Genomic DNA, 27,423 nt, shown 5'->3' with positions numbered 1-27,423 from the left:
CTACACTCTCCCTAACATGCGTGCCACCCACCAGTTGCATGGCATGATGATTCTGCAGATAACCCTTCCTCCCTGGTAGCAGTAGGGATACGGGTAATAGCCCAGCAGAGGCTCGCACACCCGCTGGCAGTATCGGTTGGCACGGCGACACTGAGCACAGCAGTAGCCTCGTTCATCCCACAAGGGGTGGAACTCGAGTCCGTTCTCCGTCTGGAAGAGAAAACAGCCAGGAGAGGGCGTGAGGAAGAAAGTGCCTGGGGCAGAGCACAAACCCTGGGTTCAGTTATGGGGAGCTGCTGCTGTGCTGACGGAGTACTAGCCCCCCCAAACGCTAGGGGGATGCTTATCCTGCCATAAACACTGCCAGCATAGAATCATAGAATACCAGGGTTGGAAGGGACCTCAGGAGGTCATCTAGTCCAACCCCCTGCTCAAAGCAGAACCAATCCCCAACTAAGCTTGGGAATGGGAAGAGAGGCAGAGCCACCAGGGACTGGGGAAGGGGGCAGAGGGTGGGTTGGGATGGTCATAGTACGTGAGTGACAAGGGGAAGAGGGGCCATTCAGTAGTGCTTAAATTCAGGTTTGGGGCTCTGAATATTGGGAGACCCCTGAGATCTGACAGCATTTCTGAGCAGTCTGCTAGCTGGCAGTGGAAATAGTGTTGGCTCAGAGGTTCGGGGCAGCACCCCAAACTTCAGATGCTGTATCTGAGCTAATTGAACCCCTCTGGACTAAAGCACTCATGGTATTCCAGTGCTTGGAGCACAGCAGGAACAGCCTTTTCCCTGGTTCTCCAAGCAGGTGTGCCAATGACCATCCGGGTTTTCTGAAGGTTCATTTTGGGTGTGGTTGCAGGTTTGGATAGAGGTTTGAATCAGTTCTTATTTCATCTAGTTCTCCTTGGCCCTAGAAGGAACAGGACCCAAAGCAAGAGGACCAGCTTATCTTAGAAATGCAGCTGCCTCGTAGTCTGAGCACAAGACTGAGAGCCAAGGATTTCTGAGCTGCAATCTTGTCTCTGACTCGCTGGGCAAACCATTTAACTGCTTCGTTCCTCGGTTTCCCCAGCTGCAAAATGTGACTAATAATATTTACCTCACTTATGGGAATGCAGTGAGGATTAATTAATTTGTGTACAGCACTTCGATGCTATACATTGCTATATTGTTTTTGTTGTCCACACAAGATCCAGTGAGAATCTAGTAAAATCACCCAGTGGTTACCTGAGTTATTCACCAGAACTTGGGAAGAGAAGCAGGTGGTAATGCTGCTCCTGGGGGGATAGTCGTAGCATGGCTCCATAGAGGAGGGCATGAGCACAGCACACAATTAAGAGTCAACGCGAACATTTGGAGTGGAATGGAATTTGAGTGGCCCACCACGTCTTCGCACTGGTTGAAATTTCCGTTTGTAGTGCACCGTTTTCTGTCGAGTTTGGTACTTTCTCAGCCCTCATCACTAATATCTGAGCACTCCTCAGTCACTAATGGGTTTTAGCCTCACGGCATCCCTGGGAGGTCAGGAAGCATCATCCTCATTTTAGAGCCGGGAAACTGAGGCATAGGTTGGTTACTGAGCTCCCCGAAGGTCACACAGCGAGTCTGTGGCTGAGCCAGGTCTTCCGAGTCCCAGGCCAGTGACCTGCCCACTAGATCATCCTATCTGCCCTAGACCTCTATAGGCAGGTCAAATGTGATATTACAACCAAAGAACCGTGGCCTCTCCTATTATGAAGAAAGATTGCAGCCATTATGCTGTGCTATGAATTAACTATGTTTTGGGGACACTATGAGCATTAGCTCAAACAAACCCCCTAATTGGCATGACCGTTCCACGCCATTCTAATGTCATCATCGTTTATTGGGATTCTTGTTTTAATGCAGTGGGCTTTAATACCCGCTAAGGTGGCTAAGAGTCACATGTCAGGGGCAGACACAGGTCAGAAAAAGATGCTCAAGTAGGTCAGATGACGTAGCTTGAGAGTGTTCCTGCTGTTGAAGTTCAGCCTGAGACTGAAATATTGACAGTTGCCCAATAATTATTCCCAAGGACTCACATAGTCATTTACGGGAAGATCCTCTTCAGTTAGCTGCCGGGCCCGGCGTTTGGTTCCTGGCCTCGCATCCTTATCCACATGGTGCTCATTCTGTCTTTCAGCCCCATCTCGTTTGGTCACAAGGAAGTGGACATCATCTTCCCCTCCATCTTCAAAGTCATGCAGCTCAGGAGCTAAGAGTAACAGCACAAACAATCATTACAAACAACTGCCCTGGAGAGACTGCAGGGACAAAAGTTGCAGGTGGCGTGCTCACAATGCCCCACTAAACTCAAAACAGCACTAAACCATGCCCACCATTGTAAGAACATTGGGTCAGACCAATGGTCCATTGAGCCCAGTGTCCTGTCTTCCGACAGTGCCAGTGCCTGATGCTTCAGAGGGAGTGGACAGAACAGGGCAATTTATCGAGTGATCCATCTACTGTTGTCCAGTCCCAGCTTCTGGTAGTCAGAGGCCTAGAGACACCCAAGGCATGGGGTTGTGTCCCTGACCATCTTGGCAAATAGCCATTGATGGACCTATCCTCCGTGGACTTATCTAATTCTTTTTTTAAACCCAGTTATACTTTTGGCCTTCACAGCATCTCCTGGAAATGAGTTCCACAGGTTGACTGTGCATTGGGTGAAGAATTACTTCCTTTTGTACATCCTGCTCTCTGTGCACCACACACAGACAGCTCCACGTTACACAAACTGGAAAGCAAGCAAAAAAATGCCTGCAGTGTTGCTGTGAGAAGGAGCGGGGGGAAACTTTGTCTCCAGTGAACAAGGGGTTCATTTCAGCTCACCTTCCCTTGTGCAGATGTAAATTGACTACTTAGGACAGAGAGAGAGGCGAATGCTAGGGAAGAGAAGGCTCCACACCTGGGGGTCACAGAACGTGCTGACTGCACCTGGGTGTTGTCTGCTGAGCCATCCCACTAGCTTACAGTTACTCTGAAGGATGCTGCAGGTGTGTGTGTGGAAAGAAGAGTGTTATATAGTCATGGGCCTTAATGGAATCAGACACTGGCCCATGACACAGAGTGTCTGGTCTGCCAGCCCTTACAAACTGATACATTTTCAAAGCAAGTCACCGGAGATCCTGCCCATGGACAGGTTCTATTGGGCACAAATGCAGATCTCTCTGATTTGACATTGTTCCTTCACAGTCCCACAATGGCACCAGCCTGTCCTGTGGGTGATATCCACAAGACACCCACAAGAGGCTTAATCGTACAGAGTGCCCCTGTACAGGGAATGTTCAGCCAATCAGAATTTGTTTTGATGATGTAATGCTTTTATGTTGGCACTCTATATGCTGCAGGCAGCTGGCGTGTGGGCAGAGGCAGTGGAAGCTGCTTTGACTGGGGTTGGGGAAGGGGCACAGTGAAACCTAAAAGCAGTGAGCATGGGGAAGGGGAGAGTCAGGGGCAGCGGGAGGACATCGGGGTGGGCATTCTGCATTGGGAGCAGAGGGAGGCAAGGGCAGCGGGGCAGAGGAAGGACAGTTGGGGTATCAGGTAGGAGGGGAATGAGGTGGTGCTCTGCGAGGGGGAGAGGCAGTCGGGGTGTCAGGGATAGGAGGGGAGCGGGGTGAGTGCTCTGCATGGGGGAGGGGCAGTTGGGGTGTCAGGGAGTGGGGTGAGTGGTCTGCATGGGGGTGGGGCAGTTGAGGTGTCAGGAATAGGAGGGTAGCGGGGTGGATGGTTTGTATGGGGGGAAAGTTGGGGTGTCAGGGGTAGGAGGGGAGCGGGATGGGGGGGTCTGCATAGGGGGAATTACTGAGACTCGACCTGATCACCCTGCTTCCCATCTGCTCCCCAATGCCATGGCAGCCTCTCCAGCCCCTGGGGTCACGCTCTCGTCCCCAGCAGCCGTGGGGCCCAGCCTCGCCTGAGCACATCAAACAACTTGCTTGTTGCAGAAGTGGAAACATAAATCATCCCCTCAATGTTTCCATTGTGGGGGCCTTGTTCCCCCAAGTGCACTTTGGTTCCACCACCCCTGCCTGAGGTGGAGTTCTGGTGGAAGCAGGAGACTCCCACTATCTGATCCTTCACTTTAACAGAGCTTCACAACAGAGCAGTTGTCTTTCTAACTGACCTCCACACTCTTGACAATTATTACTCCGAATACAACAGTCACAGTTCTCTTTTTCAATAATAGAACAGTATTTGCCGTTACTCTAGTACCTCTCATCCCAGGCTCTCAACACTGCTTTAGAAAGGTAAGTGTTGTTATCACCACTTTATGATGGGGAAAGAGACACCAAGTGGCTAAGTAACTTGCCTGAGGTCACGCAGTGAATCAGTGACAGAATTTAGTTGTCTTGGTTTCCATTCATCTTCTCTAGACACTGTTGGCTTCCTTTCAGGTGCCAAAGAAATGTTTCTCTTTGTTCCTGTGACAGAGGGCAGGCTGATTGAGGGCTGATAATGAAGGACAGATTGACCTATTGCAGGGAAAAGGCCTAGCTAGTTATATTACACGGGTTGTTTTCTTGTGATAGTAATAAAGGATCTGTCCACATTCATTTCTCTGATTTATAACTCCACTTTGGAAACTTGTTCTGGGCCAGCTCGCAGCATACAAAATTTCAGAGAGAAAGACGGGAACTGTTAATGTGACTGCAAAGCTGTTCCCGGAGATGCGGGTTGGTTAACACATTACATCTCTTGTGGGAGTGTGCAGGGATGAGGGAAAAGCCTATTTTACCTGTGATCAGAGTTGGGTGGATCCAGTGTATGGTCACATTTTTACAGATGTCAAAAATTTTGGAGCTCTTTAGGAATTCTTTGTTGTCAATAGGTTTTTCCTCTGGAATCCAGACCATGGATTGTTCAAAGTAGGTAGTCATCACTTCAGCTTCCTGAAAGAAGAATGAGGTGTCACCTTGGTGTGCTGGCATAGACTCCACCACCTCCCGCGGCTTCTACCCCTCCTCAGATTCCTTTGCTAAAGACATGACTTGTTAAAACAGTGCAAAACATACACTCCCTGTTTTTAAAGCTCCATGGATTTTGCCTTACAGATTTAGGTTCCCAGTTCTGACCTCTAGCCCTGGTGTACAGTTAAAATTATGACCAACTGAGCTGAGTTGTGTGAAAAATTCACACCCCTGAGTGCCATAGTTAAACTGACCTAACTCCCAGCGTAGATGCTAGAATTATTCTTCCATCAACCTATCTACTGCCACTTGGGGAGGTGGATTACCTACATCGCCAGAAAAACCCCTTCCTTCAATGCAGGAAGCATCTACGCTACAGCTGCGTAGCTGTAGCACGTGTACTGTAGATGTGACCCCATGGAGTAAGCCCCCTTGATTTTAATGGAGTTACTCCTGGTTTACACCTGAGGACGTGACAGCAGAATAATCAGGGACCTTGTCTCTTTCTATGCCTCCTGCAGTTCCTTTGCTTATCTGAGGGCTTGCCTATGCCACAAATGCTTTACCAGCATAGCTCTGTCGGCTGGGGGATGTGATTTTTTTCACGCTTCTAGCCAACAGAACTAAGCCTAAAACTAGCTCTCCTGTCTCTCCAGTCACTTAGTGGGTATGTCAATGCTGCAGTCAGAGGTGAGACTGCAGCATGTGTAGACATATCCGAGCTAGCCTGGAGGTAGCTTGCTCCAATAACACTAGTAGTGAAGCTGTGGCAGTGTGGGCTAGCCGCTCCATGCCCAGGGTCCCAGATGGGCTTGTACAATGGAGATATCCTATCTCCTAGAACTGGAAGGGACCTTGACAGGTCATCGAGTCCAGCCCCCTGCCTTCACTAGCAGGACCAAGTACTGATTTTGCCACAGATCCCTAAGTGGCCCCCTCAAGGATTGAACTCATAACCCTGGGTTAAGCAGGCCAATGCTCAAACCACTGAGCTATCCCTCCCCCCAATCCGTGCTGCCACTTGTGCTGTTGCAGATCCACTGCTATTGATATTAGAACTTGGTAGATCAAAGCTGACTTGGGTATGTCTACATCTGCTGCAGTCACATCACACCTCTGATTGCAGTGTAGACGTACCCAATCTTGCTTCAAGAGCCTTCTCCTCTGCAACTACTGCCATTTGGAACAGCCTTCTGTATTCCCTGATTCATCAATTCTCCAACTCCTTTCAAATCTCAGATTAAAACATCTCCTTTCTCCCTTGCTCCTTCCTCTTAAATTCTCTCTCCTTCTGTTACTAATTTGTGGTCAAGCACTTTCATTTATTCCTCACAAGATGCCTTTGTACCACTGTTTTCTGTCATTTATACCAGATGTCTCTCCTATTACATTATTCTGTAGTGTATTTTGGCATGCAGATTTTATGAACGAGGCTATACAAGAGTATTGCATTGGATTGCACCAAGCTATTTACTAAATACCACATGTATGCAGAATGCTGGTGTGCTATTTACTATTTACCATTGCTAAACTACACCAAGACCCATCACAACAGCCCTCAAAGCTGCTGAGCTCCCCTTCAGATTTTGATCTGCTTTAACCACCATCTATTTATTATTGGGATATTGGGTGGAGGAGAGAAATGATTGCTGATTGGAGTATGCAAGTGTGTGTTTTTCTTGGCTATGCAGCCATGCACAGGAAGAAATGACTAGATCTTAAATCTTAGTTTATCACACTGGGTTTTCCCTTTGTGTTCTCTATCTTGGGAAATACTGTTTTGGTAAAGATTAAAAAATCATAGTTATTTGATGACCCAAAGGCTCTACTAGATTCTCATGAAATATCCAAAGAATCTGTGATTGAAAACTCAAAGGAAGAATGCCCCCCAGAATTTAGGCCCTGAATCAGAAAAGCCCTTCTGCACATGTGTAATTTTAAGCATATGATTAAATTCTGTTGGCTACAATGGGATTTAAGCACATGCATAAGTACTTTCCTGAATCAGGGCCTTACTGATTCACTATTGCCTAAATGTGGCTGCTCTTGTTATTTCATGTCCTTTGCATAATTCACTCACAGAGCACTGGGCAGATCTTTCTGGGAGAACTCATTAGATTGACTTCTGGCGTCTGCTAATCCTGAGCTGCCGTTTGGCCTTTTAACTACAACAGGATTATTGTTCTTGATTCTTGTTATTGTACTGATGGGGATTTTGTCTGTCTTCTGTCTGATCCTGTCTCTTTGAATTGTCGTTTTTACCAACAATCCTCTGAAACAGGATAATTTTATGAAACCATCGCAACGCTCATTCTTCCGTAGTAGCAAACTGTCAGTGAAGGACGGAGCAAATGGAATTCCAGTGAGAACATGCTCTGATTCCTAGATGAAACTATCGAAGTCAGCTTCACATGGGGTGGCTTATGCAGATTTTTATTTTATTTTATTTACATACCTCAGGTTCCTGTATTTCAGCCTCCGTAGTTTCAGGTATTACTTTAATCTGAGTTTTGATGAAGCATTTTTGAAGTCCTCCAAAAAAGATGCCGGTTATTCCCTAAAAGCAACAACAACCAGGCAAGTGAAAGGTGAAAGTTTAAATAGCAGCACAAGGAGAATCTCACTGGATCACAGTTTAGTTATGTTTTTTGTTAGTTTTTGTGCAACGGTGCTAAGATGTACTAAAAAGATCTCCTAAGGGATATTGCAATATATGGGTTTGGAGAATGGTGCTATTTACAAATAGCTAAAGGAAGGGATTAATAAAACGCCGTCCTGATACCCACTTCTTTGTAACTATCACATGCTTTAGTCATCACAAATAAATGAATAAAATATTATCTGGCCATTCTGAATGTATGAATCTTCAGCCTTCAACGCTTGCTAGATTACTAGATGGAGATTTCAGGACATGTCACTGACCAGATTATTTCCCTAGGAATTATAATTAGGTTTCAAATAGATCTTATTATCTTGTCATGAGGTTTTGATGCTCTCCTGACAGGCAAACATGCAATTTTTTTGTAGATTTACTACAGTCACATTCATTTGCAAGGATAAATCCAATGACTAGATCTTGATTTCAAACCAGGTTTTCATGGAACATCACCATCCCCACGGTGAGGAGCTCTGGTATTAAATGCCCCTGAGAGCGTATGGGAGAATAGCACCTTTCCCTCTGAAGGATCTCGAAAGCACGCTGTGGAGCGGCATCACTCACTCAGCCAATGAAATGCAACCACCTTGGGGCTAACTCGAGCAGCACTATACAACAGCTTTTAGGACTTGATCTCCCTGAGCACTCCTTGCCCTAATCCAACAAAGATCTTAAGCACGTGCTTAATTTTAAGCACATTATTAGCTTCAGTGAAGTCAAGCTTGCATAGGGTAAGTGAAGACTAACTCTGCAAGGAACTGCAGAAGGAATTCAAAAGGGTGGAACAATAGGACTAAGAATTTGGATAGGGTGTGATAGTTAATATATGGGAGAGTATGGTCTAGTGGTTAAAGTACAGGCAGACGTGGGAATCAGAAGACCTGGATTCTATTTCTGGCTTTGCCACTGATATGTGGGGCAGTGTTGGACAAATCACTTAACCTGTCTATGCCTCAGTTTTCCTATCTGTCTAATGCGGGTAATTGTATTTACCTCTGAGGGTTATTGTTCAGTTATTGCAAAATACTTGGAGATCCTCAGCAAAAATTCTCTAGCTCCCAACTCTTATTTGTGGAGGTGTCCTATCCAACTATTTGTCCAGTCTTATCCTTGCTTAACATAAGAGACCTGATCAGAGAAGGAAATACCCAGTGTGAAGTGGCTTCAGCATAGATAGCAGTAAGTTTTCCCCCTCCACACTTGGTGTCTCTGCTGTGACTGTGAACAGTGATGCCAGTTATGATATTGACACTTTCCTACAAGAAACTGGACTGAAACCGCAGGCCCCTGAAAGCCCATCTAATGGTAATAATGCCCTTAAGTCACTCCCAGAGGGCCTACAGATAAAACGGTCGCTGTGTCATGACCATCTGGTTGCCTCATTGTAGAAGGTTTAGAAAAACTGGCATGCTTACATTTTTAAAGTCATGTATTTCTAAAATTTCCTCTCTGCCATTTCCAGATCTGAATGTCTCTGTTCTGGTTAGAGGATCTATTTCCATCAAAATCTTCTTTTTCTCCCCATGGCTAAAGAATGTGTGCTCCATATCGTATATCTGCGAGGACAAGAAATATAAGCAGAGGCAGTCAGGTCCATCCCAATATTTTAATTGTTGTTGATTTAGCAATTTTAATAAAAAACTCCATTGTTTTACACTGGTTTTGTACCACAGTTTCTGCAGATGGTTATTAAAGTTCCTAAGCACCAATGCCCAGGGGCCAGAGCTTTGGAGCAGGGGCTATCTTTGCTTTCTAGTATCTGCTGGTTGCTTTTACAGCTGCTCCGCTCACTTTGGGCTCAATCCTACACTCCACTCCAGGCAAAATACCCTAAACCTCCATGTTTGCATACAATGGTGACAAATGTTACAGAAAAACGGAGGCTAGATAGATGGACTTTAATGCGAGTCTTACCTGAGTCAGAAGGTCAGGATCAGACCCTCAGTCCATTCATGTGTTAGTGATGGGTGTACCTCAAAAGTAATTGTCCCACAAAGTGTCCACCCGGATTTTGAACATTCCCAACCTGGGGTTTTGGTTTGGCCCATGTAGAGAGTCGGTGTGGCTCCCCGTCGCCCCGGAGAGGGAAGAGCCCATCCGGAGGCCGCAGTGGGCGGAGCCAGGGAGCCCTGAGCCCGCCCCTCAGAGGGTCAGGCGGCGACCCGGAAGCATAAAGGCTGGCCCTCAGAACTCAGTGAGGCCCCAGCCGCCAAAGAGACCAGATGTCCCCAGCCTAGCTCGGGGCGGGGAAACCTCCGCGGCCCGGGGCGGCCGCCAAGAACCGCCGGGCCTGCCCTGCGCCCGCTACCCCGAGGAGCTGCCGGACCTGCCGAACGACGCCTGGCCTGACGAACCCATGGTCCAGGACCCCCCCAAGGCCAACACCAGCCCCCAGGTAGGCCCAGAGGGGGAGAGTGGAAGTAGCCCGGGGGCAGCCGACCCCAGTCTGGCTGCAGCATTACCAGAGCCTATGTCAGTGTGTTGCGGCCAGGATCCCCACTGACTAAGCAGCAGGCCTTCTGCCGCTGCTAGGGCCCCGGGCTGGGACACAGTGGAGTGGGAGGGCCTGCGTCCCCCCTGCCACCCAACCCGTGGGTGGCAGTCTCCCCCTCTCCCAGGCCTGTTGAGGCTTAGTTTATACTGTTGCTCATCCCTGACTGAGGGCCTGAGCGCCTGCCCCAGCGTTTGTTGCCCCGCCCTGACCTAGGGCCTGGGCCTACATACTTTATACCGTTGCTCAGCCCTGACTGAGGGTCTGAGCCCTGACGTAACGTTGGTGTCCGCCCGAAGCTAGGGCCGGGCTTATTGTGTCTCTCAGGACAGCGAGGACTGCCGGGTAAACCCGGCCGCCGGACAGAGTGCCCAGCCCCGGTGGGCAGTGAGTTGGTGTGGCTCCCCGTCGCCCCGGAGAGGGTCGAGCCCCGGCAAACTCTTGTACAGCCCAATATACAGATAAAGATCACTTGCAAAAACTGAATCCAGATTCAGGTTTGGATTTCAAGCTCTCCAAAGTTACTAGGAACTGCCAGACCTGACCAGTCCAGTGTCCTTTAACTCACAATAGGCCAGTACCAGCTGCTTTGGAGGAAGGTGCAAGTGGACAATTTAGAATAACCTATCCAGAGGGAAAGTTTCTCACTAACTCCCTTAGTTAGCAATTGGTTCGTGTCTGAAGGGTTTATATCTCTTATTTTGTAAATTCTATCTCAAGTAACAGTGGATGTTTTCATTCTTTGTATCAGTGTATAATTGTATTTTTAATCTGCTAAGCTCTTGGCTTCAGTAGGATCTTGTGGCAGTGAGTTTCACAGGTCAATTCTGCGCTGTTTGAGAGAGAAATTTAGTGTAGTAGTTTTAAATCTGAAGCCTTTTAATTTGATTGAATGTTCCCCTGTTCTTGTATAATGAGAGAGGTGAAACAGGAGTTCATGAAATAGCCTTTTCATTCTGTCAGGCACCTTCAGTCAGAGGCATCTGGCTCTAGAATGTACCTTTTTCCAACACAGCTGGAATCAGGTGACCTGCAGGCACCTGGCAAGGCCTAGTTATTCTTCTGGGCCTCTGAGAAGATGGATCCGTTAAAGCCAGGTAAGTTGATTAATGGAAGGGGAATGATAAAGGTTAATGGGCTGGGTGGGTGAGGAAGGACTTGTTAATATTGGTTCTGTTTGCTGGTGCTGCACATGTATTTTATATAACGATGTTGTGGGACAGGCAGATTTTATCTATAACTAAAGTAATTCCAGGGTGTCCCCACTGGCTCACTGTGTAATGCTAGATTCATTATTCACTCCAGTCCCCACTAGGGGACTCCCTACACCTTCTAGAACTCTGTTTCCACTAGCACAGGCCTGGTCTACACCAGAAAATAACGTTGGCTTAACTACATCGCTCAGGAGTGTGAAAAATCCAGACCCCATAGCAGCATAGTTAAGCTGACCTAACCCTCACTGTAGACAGTGCTAGGTGGATGGACGAATTCTTCTGTTGACCTCGCTAGTGCCTCTCGCGGAGGTGGATTACCTATGCCGATAGGCGAACCCCTCCCATGGGGGTAGGTCGTGTCTACACTGAAGCCCTACAGTGGTGCAGCACTTGCACTTTGAATGTAGACAAGCCCAACATTCTTTACCTAATGTTGACTGTTCAAGTGCTAGTGTCGACAAGTCTAAACCATTCTCAACACTATGCCAAGATAGCCCATTCCTGGCTGACAGTGGGTGTGCTAATGTAGACAGGGTTTAGGAGCCGGGATAAAACCTCCCTGTAATGGCGCCCCCCATAAGGCTTTATGGAAATATGCTTATGAATATATATGACATAACTGGAATATGTTCTGTGCTACATGTGCCATGTAACATATCTATGTAAAGGTTATGATCTACTGAATCTATTAATCCTATTTGTATGCATGTATCATTTTTGTACTCAAAGTTATAAATATTGGCCATGTACTGGCTTGATTTCTAAATAACCTTGGTAAGGCATTTGGTCAGTTCCTGGAGAAAGGAATTTGCAAAGTTAAGTGCCCAATCAGGAAGCACTTAAGGAACAATGCATCTTGGAATGCTCCAATCCACATAAGAAGTCTTCCTGGAGACATTCAAGATACCATCTGGGCAATAGCTTCTGCCTGTAAAAACTGTGAGTCATGCATGGACATGTAACTTGCCCAGGTGACTCCAGAACTCCATCTTGGAGCTGAACTTTGCATAGGAGAGAGGAGGGGGATCTCCACCCACAAGAAAAAGTCTATTTAAGCCGGTGGGAGATACCTCCATTTTGTCTTCAGCTGGCTAAAGAGAGGGCCTCTCCACCCCCAAAGATACCTGAAAGAAAGTGGAACAAAAGACAGTGACTGCAAGGGGTGTGAGTGATTGCTGGACCCAGACTAAAAGGAGATTAGTCTGTAAAAGGAAACATTCTGGAACTGGTGAGGATCTTATCTGTATTCAGTTTCTTACTGTATTAGACATAGACTTGCATATTTTATTTTATTTTGCTTGGTAATTCACTTTGTTCTGTCTGTTACTACTTGGAACCACTTAAATCCTACTTTCTGTATTTAATAAAATCACTTTTTACTTATTAATTAACCCAGAGTATGTATTAATACCTTGGGGGGAGGGGCAAACAGCTGTGCATATCTCTCTATCAGTGTTATAGAAGGTGAACAATTTATGAGTTTACCCTGTATAAGCTTTATACAGGGTAAAATGGATTTACTTGGGTTTTAGACCCCATTGGGAGTTGGGCATCTGAGTGTTAAAGACAAGAACACTTCTGTAAGCTGCTTTCAGTTAAGTCTGCTGCTTTGGGGCAAGTAATTCAGACCCTGGGTCTGTGTTGGAGCAAACGGGCGTGTCTGACTCAGCAAGACAGTGTGCGGGGGTCCCGAGCTGGCAGGGAAAGCAGGGGCAGAAGTAGTTTTGGCACATCAGATGGCAGCTCCCGAGGGGGGTTCTGTGATCCAACCCGTCACACTCCCCTTCCCACACACTTTTCCACTTCAGTCCTCTCACTCTCAAGGCAGTGGTGGATTAAGGGACGATTTAGCAAACTGGCCAGTCCAGACCCTGTGCTCCCAAGGGGACTCCATTCCCCCCCGGCACAGCTGAGGTTGCACACAGAGAGAACCTGTGGCCCACCTGTGCCTCAAGGTCCTGCATCATGCAGATTGAGTAAGACTTGAGAGAGCTCCCTCCAGGGCCCGTTGACACCAATGCTGTATCAACCAGAGGGGGCACTGCCAGTACCAAGCAACAGGAGATGCTTGTACCCAACCCTTGGGCTCAGCTCTGTGCTAGGAAGGTTCCCTCTGATGTGGGCCCAGAAGCAGGATTTCAGTAGCCTCTTCCCCCTCCCTCTCTCCCCTCCCTCCTCCAACTGTTAAAGCTGAGCCCTTCCACTGCAGACAGCAGACTGTTAAATAGCAGCAAATGCCTTGTGACCGGCCATAGAGATAAGCAGGGACCCTTTCACTCTGACTGGTGGCAGGACCACAGCTGCCTGCCCTGAGTGTAGGGATTTTCAGAACAGCAGGGCTGGGCCAGATTATTTCATCCTTTTTCTCTGCTTCCCTCCCTCCCTTACCCACAGCATGCTGGGCTGGAGGTTCAGCTACCCCTGAAAACGAGGGAGGTGCAGTGCTATATAGGAAGGACAGGCTGGGGTGGGAGTGAGTCTGGGGGAGGGGGTCAGAGTAGAAAGATCTCTAGGAAGAATGCCAGAGCTGAGACGCCTTCCTTCTCCTCAGAAGATGCCTGAAGCTGGCTATGCCTTAGCCCTTTGGCTTGGACTCGCCTGTAGCCAGTCCCACCTTACCCCATTACTTTAGCTGAGGGAAGCCCTGCTCTGTGTGTGCTTGGCCTTTACAGGGACAGTGTGTCCTTTTCATCTTGTTCCTCTTTAAATGGTGTGTAAGCTCCATCCAAGCCTGCAGAATTTTTGCCTGCTCCTGTTGTGTCTGTCTGTCTTCTGTCCAGCCATAAGGAAGACGATGAAACACTGGCACTGTGGGAACGGAATCCTAGGCGGAGGGTTCATGTTGGCGATCCCATAGCTAAGGGTGTGCACTAGAGTGACTAGATAATGGGGTACAAGAATCTTAATACGTAGGGCCAATGACATGCGTGAGGCCTGGAGGAATGGGCACTGTGCTGTTGTCCCTTTGGTCCAAGCAGTTAGCCAATATTGGGGCCTTGTGGGTTTGTTTCTGTCAGAAGGAGAAATGGATAATACGCATCAGGTATGTTCCGTGGTGCAATCCTGTTTATTTACAGAGCACATGCTCTCAGTCCTGTGGCCCTGAACACATCAGGAGCAAACAGCAGCAGGTAGTTTCCTTTCTCACAATTTCCAAGCCTGTCCTGTGCCCCAGGGAGCTCTGTCTCATGCTCTCTTTCTGAGCCATGCTCACCACTGCATCTCTGGCTGTGTCTGCTGGCTTCCTGCCTCTCACACAAAGCAACCCCCTAGTCCCTGGGTTTGCAGTTAGTCCCGTGGAAACCCCTCAGACCACATGGCTTAGCCTGTTCAGACTTTGCATTGCCTTAGGTAGTCATATCTATTGTCTCCAGTTATCACTCCATATAAAGGCGCTTAATTGCTCTTTCCATTTAGCCTGAAAGAAGCTTTAGAAAGGTCTGTGATGGTCTATAGAAGGCAGTTATGAACACCTTCCAGCATAACAGTACTTCCATGTCTTGTACCCTCCCTGTGCTGAAATGGGCGAACAGAGAATTAATTAGTATATCTCCGATACAATCTGTATTACTCTTCATAGGTTGCTGCTGCTGCTGCTGTTGCCAGCTTTGGATGGTGCTAGGCAGCTCTCTTGTCTCTGTTGTTGCCTGACTCTTAAGGGCTGAATAGTAGAAGATGCTATTTGAAGCATACAAATGATCCTCCTGGAGCAGTTAAACCTGGTGAGTTGTCTTCGAGATTCTCTTTCAAGGATAAAACAGTGTCTCTCTAAAGAAAGTCCTCAATCAAAGGGCACAGAAACCCCTGAAGAGCCAAGAGGGGAAAAGATAGTACTCACGGTGCCTGACTGCAATATGTTCTCTAATTCAGCAGCAAGGCAGAGGGCTGCATGGTTTGGGGAGGCAAACACCCCTCTCATCCCCGCAGGAAGCCCCTATAGGGCAGGTCAGTGGCACATGGGAAGGTGGGGGGTGGAATCTGAGGAGCTTTCACTGCTGCACCTGCTGAATGTCCTCTCTGGATAAAAGTAGCACTTGAGTCTCCAGGGCTGCTGTTCAGGTGCCTTTCTGGACCTCTCTATCCTTTCTTCTCAATGACAGAAAGCTGGCTCAGGGGTCTGGCAGTGGGCTGCACAGCTGCTCCCCCACAGACTGACAACTTGCAGCCAGTCTTCACCACCCTGTGGCTGGCCAGTGGCCTGTGTGAAGTGAGATTGGAGGGTCTCCATCCAATTCCCAGTAGAAACCTGTCCACACATAGCTGGCAGGATCTGGCATCCTGTTGCCACTCTCAGCAGAGGCCAAAGACTGGGTGGGGATGTGGGGAGCTTGCACCAGGTTGTATTCATTCTGTGGATACACAGAGGCTTGTGTCTCCAGGGCTATCAAGGCAACAGTCCTCATGGAGCCAAATCCTAAGTCTGGGCAGCCTGACTGTGTGCGGAGAGGCAGGAGAAGGGCTTTTATTAATAATAAAACTTAACTCTTATATTGTGCTTTTTGTCTGTAGGGTCAAAGCCCTTTACAAAGGTGGTCAGTATCATTATTGCCATTTTACACATGGGGAAACTGAGGCACAAGGCAGTAACGTGACCTGCCCAAGATCACCCACAAAACCAGTGGCAGAGCAGGGAATAGAACCCAGCTATCCTCAGTCCCAGTCCAATGCCCTAACCATGCTGCCTCCCACTTTAAAAATTAAAATGCATTAATAATGTTCGGTGTCTCCCTGACATTCATGAGCATCTCTCGATAGCTAAATTCAGAATTTTTTAAAATATACTCGTTGATAGATTTTACTTTATGGAAAAATTAGGTTAAAGGCTAGAAAATGTTGGCGTGCCGCCTGCTCACAGAGGCAAAGTATGGGCTGTGCTTTAAATCATCCACGAAAGAATCTGAAACCATATTGTAGACTTACTTTAGAATCCCCTTCTGTTTCAGGGGAATTATTTTTCCTGTGAGTTGGCCAACTAACCCATTCGGAGGCTTGGCATAGCTGCACATTATTTGGAGAGTTGTGAAATTTTTAATTGGGCTAAAGAGATATTGATAGTTTTGAGAGTCATCTCAGAATTTGCATGGGGAACAAGTTCTCCGCATTGTGATAATCACTTTGGTTTGTTATCTTGTCATCTTTGTTTTGTCCATGTAATGCTACTAAATGGCAGGTTCAGGTTATTTCAGTGTTAATGTATGAAGGTGGAGTGCATGGCTCACAAGGAAAACTGCAAAGTGGAAAATTGGTTTGTTGCTACTTTTTACTTCTTAAAGTCCTATGAAGAAAGCCAGAAGAGTGTGTGTGTGTGTGTGTGTGTGTGTGTGTGTGTGTGTGTGTGTTTTTTAAAAAAAAAAGGGTTTTGTTATTCTTGATTTTTTTTTTTTTGTTAACATTAGAAATTCAACCCTTGCCTATCCTGATTTTCCTGGAAGACTCGATGGACTGCTGGAGAAAGAGTTGTCTCGTGAGATCACCAGAGACTGGAATCAGAGCAGTTGAGAGAAGAAGGGGTGTTTGGTCAGGCTGTTTAAATCTGTTTTGATTTTGTTAACAAACATGTTACTTCAACATCCACCATTGGGGAAAAAATCTTTCTTTGCAAAAGATTAAAAAATGCGTCCCCCTTCAATTGAGGGCTGTTCTCGAGTCCTCCAGCCAACCCAAAGTCAAGAGCTGATAATTCTAACATTAAAATAACCCAAACAAGCAGGAAACTCCCCCCAAACTTTTCAGGCTTTCATTTTACATTACAGTGAAGCCCAAAGGGCACAAACACAACGTTCCTTTTCTTTGCTGGCCACTTCTGTTTTAATAATTAGAAGACTGGGGTCTTCTGTCTTTCCTACTAGAAATGTTTTCTCTTTGACTCTCCATTGCAATGTTAAATGGCTCCTCTTGAGCACTTTGTAATGTTCTTATTTTTTATTGTTTAGTCTCCTAGATGTTTGTAAGTAATATTTCTATCCCTGGTGGCTTGGCCCTTTATGCATTTGGGTAACATTGCGCGCTTACTTTTGCTTTACCCCTGCCTCTCTGTGCAGCGGTAGCTGTGAGATACGGTAGTGATGTTTATATTGTGCAGTCTGTCCCCCGTAAGCTTTCATTTAAGTATGGTGAAGACCTTTCCTGACAGGGTTAACAGCTTGTGCTCCCATTGTGTGACTGGCAGGCTGTGTGTAACTAGAGCAGGGGTCGGCAACCTTTTAGAAGTGTGTGCCGAGTCTTCATTTATTCACTCTAATTTAAGGTTTTGCGTGCCAGTAATACATTTTAACGTTTTTAGAAGGTCTCTTTCTATAAGTCTATAATATATAACTAAACTATTGTTGTATGTAAAGTAAATAAGGTTTTTAAAATGTTTAAGAAGCTTCATTTAAAATTAAATTAAGAGGCAGAGCCCCCCAGACTGGTGGCCAGGACCTGGGCAGTGTGAGTGCCACTGAAAATCAGCTCGTGTGCCGCCTTCGGCACGTGTGCCATAAGTTGCCTACCCCTGAACTAGAGGAACAGTAGAGACTCTGTGAGGACCCAGCAGCAGCTTGGAGATGTGTGTGTGTGTGGCTTTTATTTCTTTTTGATGATAAGAAAATAAACTTTCAGGAAGTGGGACGCTTCTTATCCGAATAGAACGATCACACTTGGGGCCTGGACTGTTTGACAGTTTAAAGTACATTCTGCTTTGAAAAAATGGTCTTCACATCGTAAAGCTAGGTGTGTTTAAAGGGAGTCTCTTTCTTGACCAATGCCTTTTGGATCTCTGGAGAGACAAGGCGGGTGAGGTAATATCTTTTATTGGACATGTGTCAGCCAGACCCATCCCTGTAGAAAGAGAGCTGCACTGGGCACACATCTCCAGGGATGGGGCCTCTAGTACCACTACACATGTAGGTCTATTGTTCTCCAGGCTTTTACGTGATTAACAGAGTCCTTTCTGCGCTTCACAGCAGTGGCGTAGCCAGGGTTGCAGCCGAGGAGGAGCGGCAGAGAAAAAAGGCGCCGGGCCTTCGGTGGCATTTCAGCGGCCCTGCGCATGTGCCGAAATGCCGCCGAAAGACGGAGCGGCGCATGCGCAGGGCCACCCCGCTTCCCCATCCGGGGCGCTGTCCGGGGCACCGAGACCCCCGGCCACGCTCTCAGGGCCGGAGTCCCGGCCGGAGCGCTGGGAGCCCGCGGCCCCGTTCCGCCGGCCGCCCGGAGCGGCGGGAGGCGGGAGCCAGCAGGCCAGCCCGCGGCCCCGTTCCGCCGGCCGCCCGGAGCGGCGGGAGGCGGGAGCTAGCAGGCCAGCCCGCGGCCCCGTTGCGCTGGCCGCCCGGAGCCAGCCCGCGGCCCCGTTCCGCAGGCGCCACTTTTGGGGAATGTGGTCAGGGGAAGCGGCCGCTTCCCCTGAACCCCACTAGCTACGCTACTGCTTCACAGAACTGTCACATCTAAGCCACTGGAAATCAGTGTCAGGATGAGGTTCATCTATTGCTCCTGGGGCTTGACCCAGAGCCTCTTGCACTCCAAATCAGCTGCTATGTCAGGAACTTCGATGAGTGACTTGGCTGAAGTCCTCATCCACTCCTCTGTCTGCTAGACAAAGGGCCAGATTCATTGTTGCCCTTGGGCCCCTCTGGGCCTAGGACAGGTGTAAGTTGGGTTGCCATCTTGCAGCAGCGCCAGGTGCGTGGGGTGGCTGTGGCCAGGGTGGAGGCAAGGTGTGGGTAGGGCAGGAGAGGAAGGGGGTAGATTTGGCGGTGGGAGGGGACATGGCTGGGGAGGACCAGTACCATGGTGATTATGCACCTCTGCAAAGCCCCACGAGGGCTCCTGAAACATGGGCACAAATTAGGACAATCCTCGGGGCAGCCCTAGCCTGCAGCAGGGAGTGGCCCCTGAATAAGGGTGGTGCAACCTGCCCCCTCTGTCTCTGCTGGAGTCTGTGTCACAATGAGTTCATAGTGCTCTTTGCTATGGCAATTGTTGGCTTATTAGGCCAGGGCCCCTTTGATTGCCCACTGTTAGCTAGGTAGCTCCCTGGAGGTCAGCATAGCAGCCGACGCTAGCTCTTCTTGAGCTCAGACCAGAGGCGTAGCGAGCGCCCTCCGACCGGAGGGGGCCCCGCAAGGAAGGGGGCCCCTAAAAGTGGCAAAATAAATACCGCATTCCAGTTTCTGCATTGTAAGGGGCCCCGCCCGGACATATGTTCGGAGGGGGCCACGTTCGGAGGGGGCCACGTTCTTTGTTGCTACGGCCCTGGCTCAGACAATTTGATGGCGTTCAAGGTATGAGCCACACGTCTCCAGGCAGGAGCTCTGTGCCCAACTAAATGCTGTCATAGCAGGACTGTCAGCTGAACTCGGTTACAAACCTAATGCTTGGCAATGGGCTTATGGGCGCAGATGATTGGAATGAAAATATCTCCACCAGATGTCGGCTCTGAATAACGGCAGCTTATTTTAAACAGATGTAGTCAAGTAAAGTAACAAAGGCAAGACCAGGCTTCCAGGCAGCCCCAGGGCTGACACAAGCATTGGAAGTGCCCACACAAGCAGCACCAGAGCCAGATCATAAAAGTTCCTCCCATCAAACCCCTTCCATCCACCCATTGAACCTCCTCTCACCACCCCTTACTGTGCAGAGTGAAATTCAGCCCTGCGCAGAGCGTGCGAAGCCTGTGTAGGTACCACTGAAATCCCCCTTCAGCCCTGGGGCAAGTACTGAAGGACAGCTCAAGCAGTGCCTAGGTCTTGCACAGGCCCTCTGTGCTGAGGTGAACCTCGCCCACAGGGTGAGTCTGAGAGAGCTGGGCTTCTAGCCCATGACCCAGGTTTCCCACATTGTGCTCAAGACAACAGCTCCTGCTAGCTGGTCCAGGAGCTCCAACCCCAGGCTGTTCTTGGGCAACTCTCTGTACTGGGACTTTATCTGCAAGCAGAAGCCTGGTGGGAGGAGGCAAAAGGACAGAGGAAGGCAAGGACCAGGCACAAAGTGGCTTGTTGGTGCCGAGGTCCATGTTCTTGCTTCGGGTGTGTAGTGGGGAGTTTACAGTCTTTGCTAGGTATTTACGTGGGTTGTGATAAGTGGTGTCTTTTCAACGTCTGAGGTCAGGGCTCGTGCCTGGCAGACAAACCCTTCTCAGTGGGACACATGAAGATGGTGCGGGAGGAGGTTTGGAGGGGAAGGTAGCCAGCCTATCACATGTAGATTGGCTCCAAAATACGTGCTTTTCTAATCGCTGCTACTTGAACATCTCATCAAACAGAAAATATGTGTCTAAGGATAATGATCCTATAAAAGTGGAATTTCCCCAAGGAACCAAGAAATATTGAGCCAGTGGAGTCAGCAGAGTTACACTTTGGCCCTTGATGTGGTTTTATTTCAATCTACCTTGTGCTACTCTAGATATTGTGACAGACCCAGACCAGTGGGGTACAGGAGTCTGGTAGAGGGCAAATATACTGGTCACTGGATGAGTAGTTTTCTGTTCCCTGAGTGACCAGAGCAGGGGCTGCACTAGAGTAATCAGGAACCTGCTAGAACCAGTTAAGGCAGGCAGGCTAATTAGGACACCTGGAGCCAATTAAGAAGCTGCTAGAATCAATTAAGGCAGGCTAATCAGGCCACCTGGGTTTTAAAAAGGAGCTCACTTCAGTTTGTGGTGCGAGTGTGAGGAGCTGGGAGCAAGAGGCGCAAGGAGCTGAGAGTAAGAGGGTGTGCTGCTGGAGGACTGAGGAGTACAAGCGTTATCAGACACCAGGAGGAAGGTCCTGTGGTGAGAATAAGGAAGGTGTTTGGAGGAGGCCATGGGGAAGTAGCCCAGGGAGCTGTAGCTGTCATGCAGCTGTTACAGGAGGCACTATAGACAGCTGCAGTCCACAGGGCCCTGGGCTGGAACACAGAGTAGAGGGCGGGCCTGGGTTCCCCCCAAACCTCCCAATTGACCTGGACTGTGGGTTCTTCCAGAGGGGAAGGTCTCTGGGCTGTTCCCCAACCCACATGGTGAATCTCTGAGGCAAAAAAATCCGCCAATAAGCGCAGGACCCACCAAGATAGAGGAGGAACTTTGTCACAACTGGTGTTAGGAGTGGGATCTTGGGGTGCACAGCACGGCGGAAGAAGGAGGGTGATTTAAAAAAAAAAAAAAAAAAAAAAAGGGAGAGGGTTTATTTTTTTTTACCACAATGGATGACGTGGCAGCTGCACAACAGGAGGCAGTGTGGCTGCAGCAAGAGACTAATCGCCTGCTGATGGACCAGGCTGCTCAAGACCGAGCTATGTTGCGGGAACTGGTAAACCAGGTAAAGTCCCTTATAGAGCTGAATCGCGGGCATGATGGGACGCGGCTCATACGGGCCAGCCATTGGCTGCAGAAAATGACACAGGAGGATGATGTAGAGGCATACCTTCTGGCCTTTGAGAGGACAGCCCTACGGGAGGCCTGGCCTCGAGATCAGTGGTCTGGCATCCTTGCCCCATTCCTGTGTGGGGAGGCCCAGAAGGCCTATCATGATCTGCCTGAAGAGGCTGCGGCAGACTACCCCCAGCTGAAAGCAGAGATCCTGGCCAGATCTGGGGTAACGACAGCAGTGCGGGCCCAGCAGTATCACGGTTGGAGGTACCAGGAAGACAAAACCCCGCGGTCCCAATTGTATGACCTCATCCATCTGGCACGAAAGTAGTTGCAAACAGAGTCCCGGAGTCCGGAAGAGATACTAGCGGTTCTGGTCATCGACCAATACATGAGGGGACTACCACCAGACCTTCGTGCCTGGGTAAGCCAGAACGCACCCTCCACCTATGATGAGGTTGTCGCCCTGGTAGAGAGGCGAAGGACAGCGAGGGAGCTGACCCGACCAGTTAAGGAAGAGGCACCCCGGGTTAAACTAGCAGCACCAAGCCCTAAAGTTCGGGTGACTGGGCCACCAGGAGGGCCCAGGTGGAAAAAGAGAGAGGCTGAAGGCCCATCAGAGGCCACAGAGAGTCGGAGCACTGAGGGAGAAGAGGATCGTGATGTTAGACTGCCCAAACCAAGAGACCGGGGAACGCCTAGGGCTCCATACAGATGTTATGCCTGCGGAGAGTGGGGACACATAGCTGCACAGTGTCCCAATGCTGAGGAGCCTATGCAGTGTAACCTGGGGAACTGGGCAGATCCATGCTCCCTAATCCACCTTGTGGGGGTCTCACTAACCCCACATATGTATACCAGACCAGTGAAACTAAATGGGGTAGGAACCACGGCACTGGTTGATTCGGGGAGTGCTATCACGCTTATCTCAGGGAATCTCGTGAAGCGTAGTCAGCTGCTACAGGCTAAACATATGGGGATAACATGTGTCCATGGGACAGTTAGTTACTACCCCACCATCCCAGTAAAAATCGAGATCCAAGGGAACACTACTGAGGTAGCAGCAGGTGTAGTCCCTAAACTCCCATACCCGGTGCTCATAGGGAGGGACTTCCCAGGGTTTGGAAACTTACTCCCAGTAGGGGGATTGGAGAAAGATGGGGACCCTAAAATTGGTGAGGCATCCACAGCAGACTGTCAACCCCCAATCTTCTCTGAAATATCCCCAGATTTGTTCTCCACTCCCAGACAGGGTAGAAAGACATAAAGGGAAAGAAGGGCAGCTAAGGCCTTGGGAACCCGAATACTGACCCAAAGCCAGAGGGTCACTCTTGTAGGTAGGCTGACCCGCGCAGCTGAAAAGGAGGCCATGCAGGAGGGAGAAGCACCTGAGTCTGACCCCCACCCTAATGCTTCTGAACCAGTAGAGGCAACAGAGACTGGGCCCCTAGATCTTGGGCAGATTAGCCCCAGGAGAGCAAATTTTGGACGGGACCAGGCAAAAGACCCAAGGTATGACAACATTAGGAAGGAGGTGACTGAAATAGATGGGGTCCCCATGGAACGGGAAAACCCAGTGACCAGGACCGTACTTCATAATGAAGAAGGATCTCTTATAGCGGGTTGCACCAGTACAGGGGCAGAAGGTACAGCAGATCCTAGTACCTCAAAAACACCAGAACACTGTATTAAGTCTTGCTCATAGTCACCTTTTTGGTGGGCATTTGGGGGTAGAGACGACCCTGGCACGAGTCCTACGACGGTTCTTCTGGCCCGGAGTACATGAAGAAGTGTGGAGGTACTGTGCCTCCTGCCCGGAGTGTCAGCTGCACAGTCCCCGTTCCCACTTGAGGGCACCTTTAGTACCCCTTCCCATCATAGAGGTCCCCTTCGAGCGAATAGCCATGGACCTAGTGGGACCCCTAGAGAAGATGGCTCGGGGCCACCAATATATACTTGTTGTTTTGGACTATGCTACTCGCTACCCAGAAGCCGTCCCCCTGCGGAACACAGCCTCTAAAACTATAGCCAAAGAGCTGGTGGGGATCTTTGCCCGAATGGGGCTACCGAAGGAGATATTAACCGACCAAGGAACCCCATTTATGTCAAAGCTAATGAAGGACCTCTGTACGCTGCTCCATATACATACCCTGAGAACTTCGGTCTACCATCCGCAGACTGATGGGTTGGTAGAAAGGTTTAACCGATCCCTCAAGGCTATGATAAGGAAGGTGGTAAGTCGGGACGGGAAGGATTGGGACACCCTACTACCCTACCTTATGTTCGCTATCCGGGAGGTACCTCAGGCCTCAGCTGGGTTTTCCCTCTTGGAGTTATTATGCGGGCGTCACCCCCGTGGCATACTAGATCTCGCCAAAGAGATCTGAGAAGAGGAACCCAATGAGGGGAGAAATATAATAGAGCATGTAATGCAGATGCGAGATCGGATAGCCCGGGTTACCCCTATTGTACGGGAACATTTGGAGAAGGCACAGGAGGCCCAGCGAACCCATTACAATCGCCAGGCAAAAGTGCGACAGTTCCAACCAGGGGATCGGGTTATGGTGTTGGTACCCACGGCAGAAGGCAAGCTTCTGGCCCAATGGCAGGGGCCCTATGAGGTGGTTGAACCCGTGGGGGAACCCGCCCTCCCTACAAGGTGCGGCAGCCAGGATGCAGAAAACAAGAACAGATTTATCACGTTAACCTTCTGAAACCCTGGCATGCACAAGAGGCATGCACAAGAGGCATGCACAACGGTCCAAAAAGACCTAACCCAGGAAAACAAGCCTTCCAAACAGGTGAGAGTGTCTCCTGATTTAACACCAGACCAGAAGAATGAGGTGTCTGAGATGATCTTCCGGAACCAAGATGTGTTCTCGACAAAACTGGGTTGAACAACCGAGACTTATCACCACATCGTCACGAACCCTGGGGCCAGAGTAACAATGAGGCCCTATCGGGTGCCAGCGGCAAAAAGGGAGGAAATAAAAGCAGAAGTAAAAAAAATGCTGGAGTTGGGGATCATCGAAGAATCCCACAGTCAGTGGTCCAGCCCAATCGTGCTGGTGCCCAAACCTGATGACACCACAAGATTTTGCAACGACTTCTGGCGACTAAACGAAGTATCCCAGTTCGATGCGTACCCCATACCTCGCATAGATGAGCTAGTGGACTGTCTGGGTAATGCCCGGTACTTGACTACCCTAGACTTGACAAAGGGGTACTGGCAGATTCCCCTTGCGGAAGACGCAAAGGAAAAGACTGCGTTCTCTACACCAGAGGGACTTTTTCAATATACTGTCCTCCCTTTTGGAGTACATGGGGCCCCAGCTACCTTCCAGCGCCTCATGGACAAGCTATTACGCCCGCATAACAGTTATGCTGCTGCCTACTTGGACGATGTGGTCATTCATACCCCAGACTGGGAAACCCACCTGGAGAAGGTGGAGGCAGTCCTTGATACCTTCAGGCGAGCTGGCCTTACAGCAAACCCTGCCAAGTGCGCTGTAGGGTTTACAGAGGCCAAATATCTTGGCTACGTTGTGGGAAAAGGTCTGGTAAAACCCCAAGTGAACAAGTTAGAGGCCATCCAAAATTGGCCCCGACCAAGTCGCAAGAAACAAGTCTGGGCGTTCCTAGGCGTGGTAGGGTATTACTGACGATTTATCCCCCACTTTGCCACAAGGGCAAGCCCCCTGACAGACCTAGTGAAAGCCTGTGGACCTGATCTGGTGAGATGATCTGACGCAGCAGAGGAAGCATTCACAGACCTACGGACTGCCCTCTGCAGTAACCCCGTACTGATAGCCCCTGATTTCACCAAGGAGTTTATCCTGCAGACGGATGCATCGGAAGTAGGGTTGGGGGCCGTTCTATCACAGATGGTCAGGGAGGAGGAACATCCAATTCTATACCTCAGTCAGAAACTCCTTCCAAGGGAACAAAAATATGCAGTGGTGGAGAGAGAATGCCTCGCTGTAAAATGGGCCATGGAAACATTGCGCTACTACCTGCTTGGGCACAGATTTGTCCTCGTGACCGACCATGCCCCTCTTCAATGGATGCAGCGGAACAAGGAGAAGAACACAAGGGTGACCAGATGGTTCTTATCCCTCCAACCTTTCCAGTTCCGTGTGCAACACAGAGCAGGGAGCCGTCATGGCAACGCCGATGGCTTGTCACGTGTGCACTGTCTGGCGTCCCAAGCTGCCCAACCCCTTGGCGTTGAGCAGGGGGGAGGGATATGTGACAGACCCAGACCAGTGGGGTACAGGAGTCTGGTAGAGGGCAAATATACTGGTCACTGGATGAGTAGTTTTCTGTTCCCTGAGTGACCAGAGCAGGGGCTGCACTAGAGTAATCAGGAACCTGCTAGAACCAGTTAAGGCAGGCAGGCTAATTAGGACACCTGGAGCCAATTAAGAAGCTGCTAGAATCAATTAAGGCAGGCTAATCAGGGCACCTGGGTTTTAAAAAGGAGCTCACTTCAGTTTGTGGTGCGAGTGTGAGGAGCTGGGAGCAAGAGGCGCAAGGAGCTGAGAGTGAGAGGGTGTGCCGCTGGAGGACTGAGGAGTACAAGTGTTATCAGACACCAGGAGGAAGGTCCTGTGGTGAGAATAAGGAAGGTGTTTGGAGGAGGCCATGGGGAAGTAGCCCAGGGAGTTGTAGCTGTCATGCAGCTGTTACAGGAGGCACTATAGACAGCTGCAGTCCACAGGGCCCTGGGCTGGAACACGGAGTAGAGGGCGGGCCCGGGTTCCCCCCAAACCTCCCAATTGACCTGGACTGTGGGTTCTTCCAGAGGGGAAGGTCTCTGGGCTGTTCCCCAACCCACATGGTGAATCTCTGAGGCAAAAAAATCCGCCAATAAGCGCAGGACCCACCAAGATAGAGGAGGAACTTTGTCACAATATGTACAATGGGGATAAGAAGACTACAGGCTTAGGAACTGAAAATAAATGAACACAATCCAGTTAGACTTGCTTTCAGAGGCGTTTCTGCTTTCTCATTGTCCCCTAACATTGCAAACACATTAACGTAAGAAATATAAATCATGACAATCAATCATTCTAGATTCTGGCTTCCTCTCCTCTTTATGTGGTGGCATAATGACTTTTCCACCAGTTTATGGTAAGATAATTGAAACAAAATGGAAAATAGTTTCATACTTGTCATAAAATTTGCTGCTGGTGAAATAAAGTAATTTTAACTCTTTATAGCTGAGATCCCATCTGGTGCAATTATTAATTATGAAAATATTTCACTAAAAACACTAAAGGCTAGATCTGAATAATGAAAAGAAAAAAGTCAGCATGAATATTCTGTAGTGTAAAAAATGTTTATCGCAATATTCTATGGATTTTTAGAGTGAGCAGTTAGCAGTATTGAGAGGTGTAATATTGTAGAAAGACTGATCTCACTGTGTAGGATTGACACTCTAAAATGCTGGATCAGTGAATATTTACTTACTTTTTTAGGTGACGGGTTCCAGAAATATTTGACACCAAAAAATATCAGAATAAGAAAAATCACCAGAACGCAGAAGAGCAATCCACAGATCTTGTATCTTTTGCAGATCTTCTTTCTTGTCTTAGATGCTTCTGCCTAATTAATTACAAAACAGCAATATCCAGTGGTCTGCTTATCATTCCAAGGAGTGCTGAATACACATATATATCAGACAGCTATTATGCTTTAGGTAATAAATATTACATGGGAAATTCTGCAATGGTAAAGAAAATCATTAACTTACATCTAAAAAGTGACAGACCTTGGGGCTCTCTTGAGAATTCTTTTCCAT

At 48.7% G+C, this 27,423-nt stretch overlaps 1 protein-coding gene across 1 annotated transcript; it reads right to left on the bottom strand.

Moving 5' to 3' along the window:
• On the bottom strand, positions 1-27,423 carry TNMD (tenomodulin). Its single transcript, XM_065411354.1, has 7 exons — positions 27,376-27,423; positions 27,093-27,227; positions 9,001-9,141; positions 7,385-7,486; positions 4,758-4,911; positions 2,059-2,231; positions 1-210 (listed from the first exon to the last, which is right to left on the bottom strand). Exons 1-7 carry the CDS (start codon positions 27,421-27,423, stop codon positions 1-3), a joined length of 963 nt encoding a protein of 320 aa, XP_065267426.1.

Source organism: Emys orbicularis, chromosome 9 (assembly GCF_028017835.1).
Source record: "Emys orbicularis isolate rEmyOrb1 chromosome 9, rEmyOrb1.hap1, whole genome shotgun sequence".
NCBI classification, from domain to species: domain Eukaryota; kingdom Metazoa; phylum Chordata; order Testudines; family Emydidae; genus Emys; species Emys orbicularis.
Note: the sequence above shows the minus strand (reverse complement) of the source record. Positions and strands in the feature narration are given on the sequence as shown.

Excerpts from the sequence above, each read along its gene's own strand:
- TNMD (XM_065411354.1), bottom strand. The coding sequence starts at position 27,423 with ATGGAAAAGAATTCTCAAGAGAGCCCCAAGGTCTGTCACTTTTTAGAT. Across the intron at positions 4,912-7,384 it reads CTGAAATACAGGAACCTGAG|GAAGCTGAAGTGATGACTAC; the intron begins GTATGTAAATAA and ends TTCTTCTTTCAG. Across the intron at positions 211-2,058 it reads ATCTTCCCGTAAATGACTAT|ACGGAGAACGGACTCGAGTT; the intron begins GTGAGTCCTTGG and ends TTTCTCTTCCAG.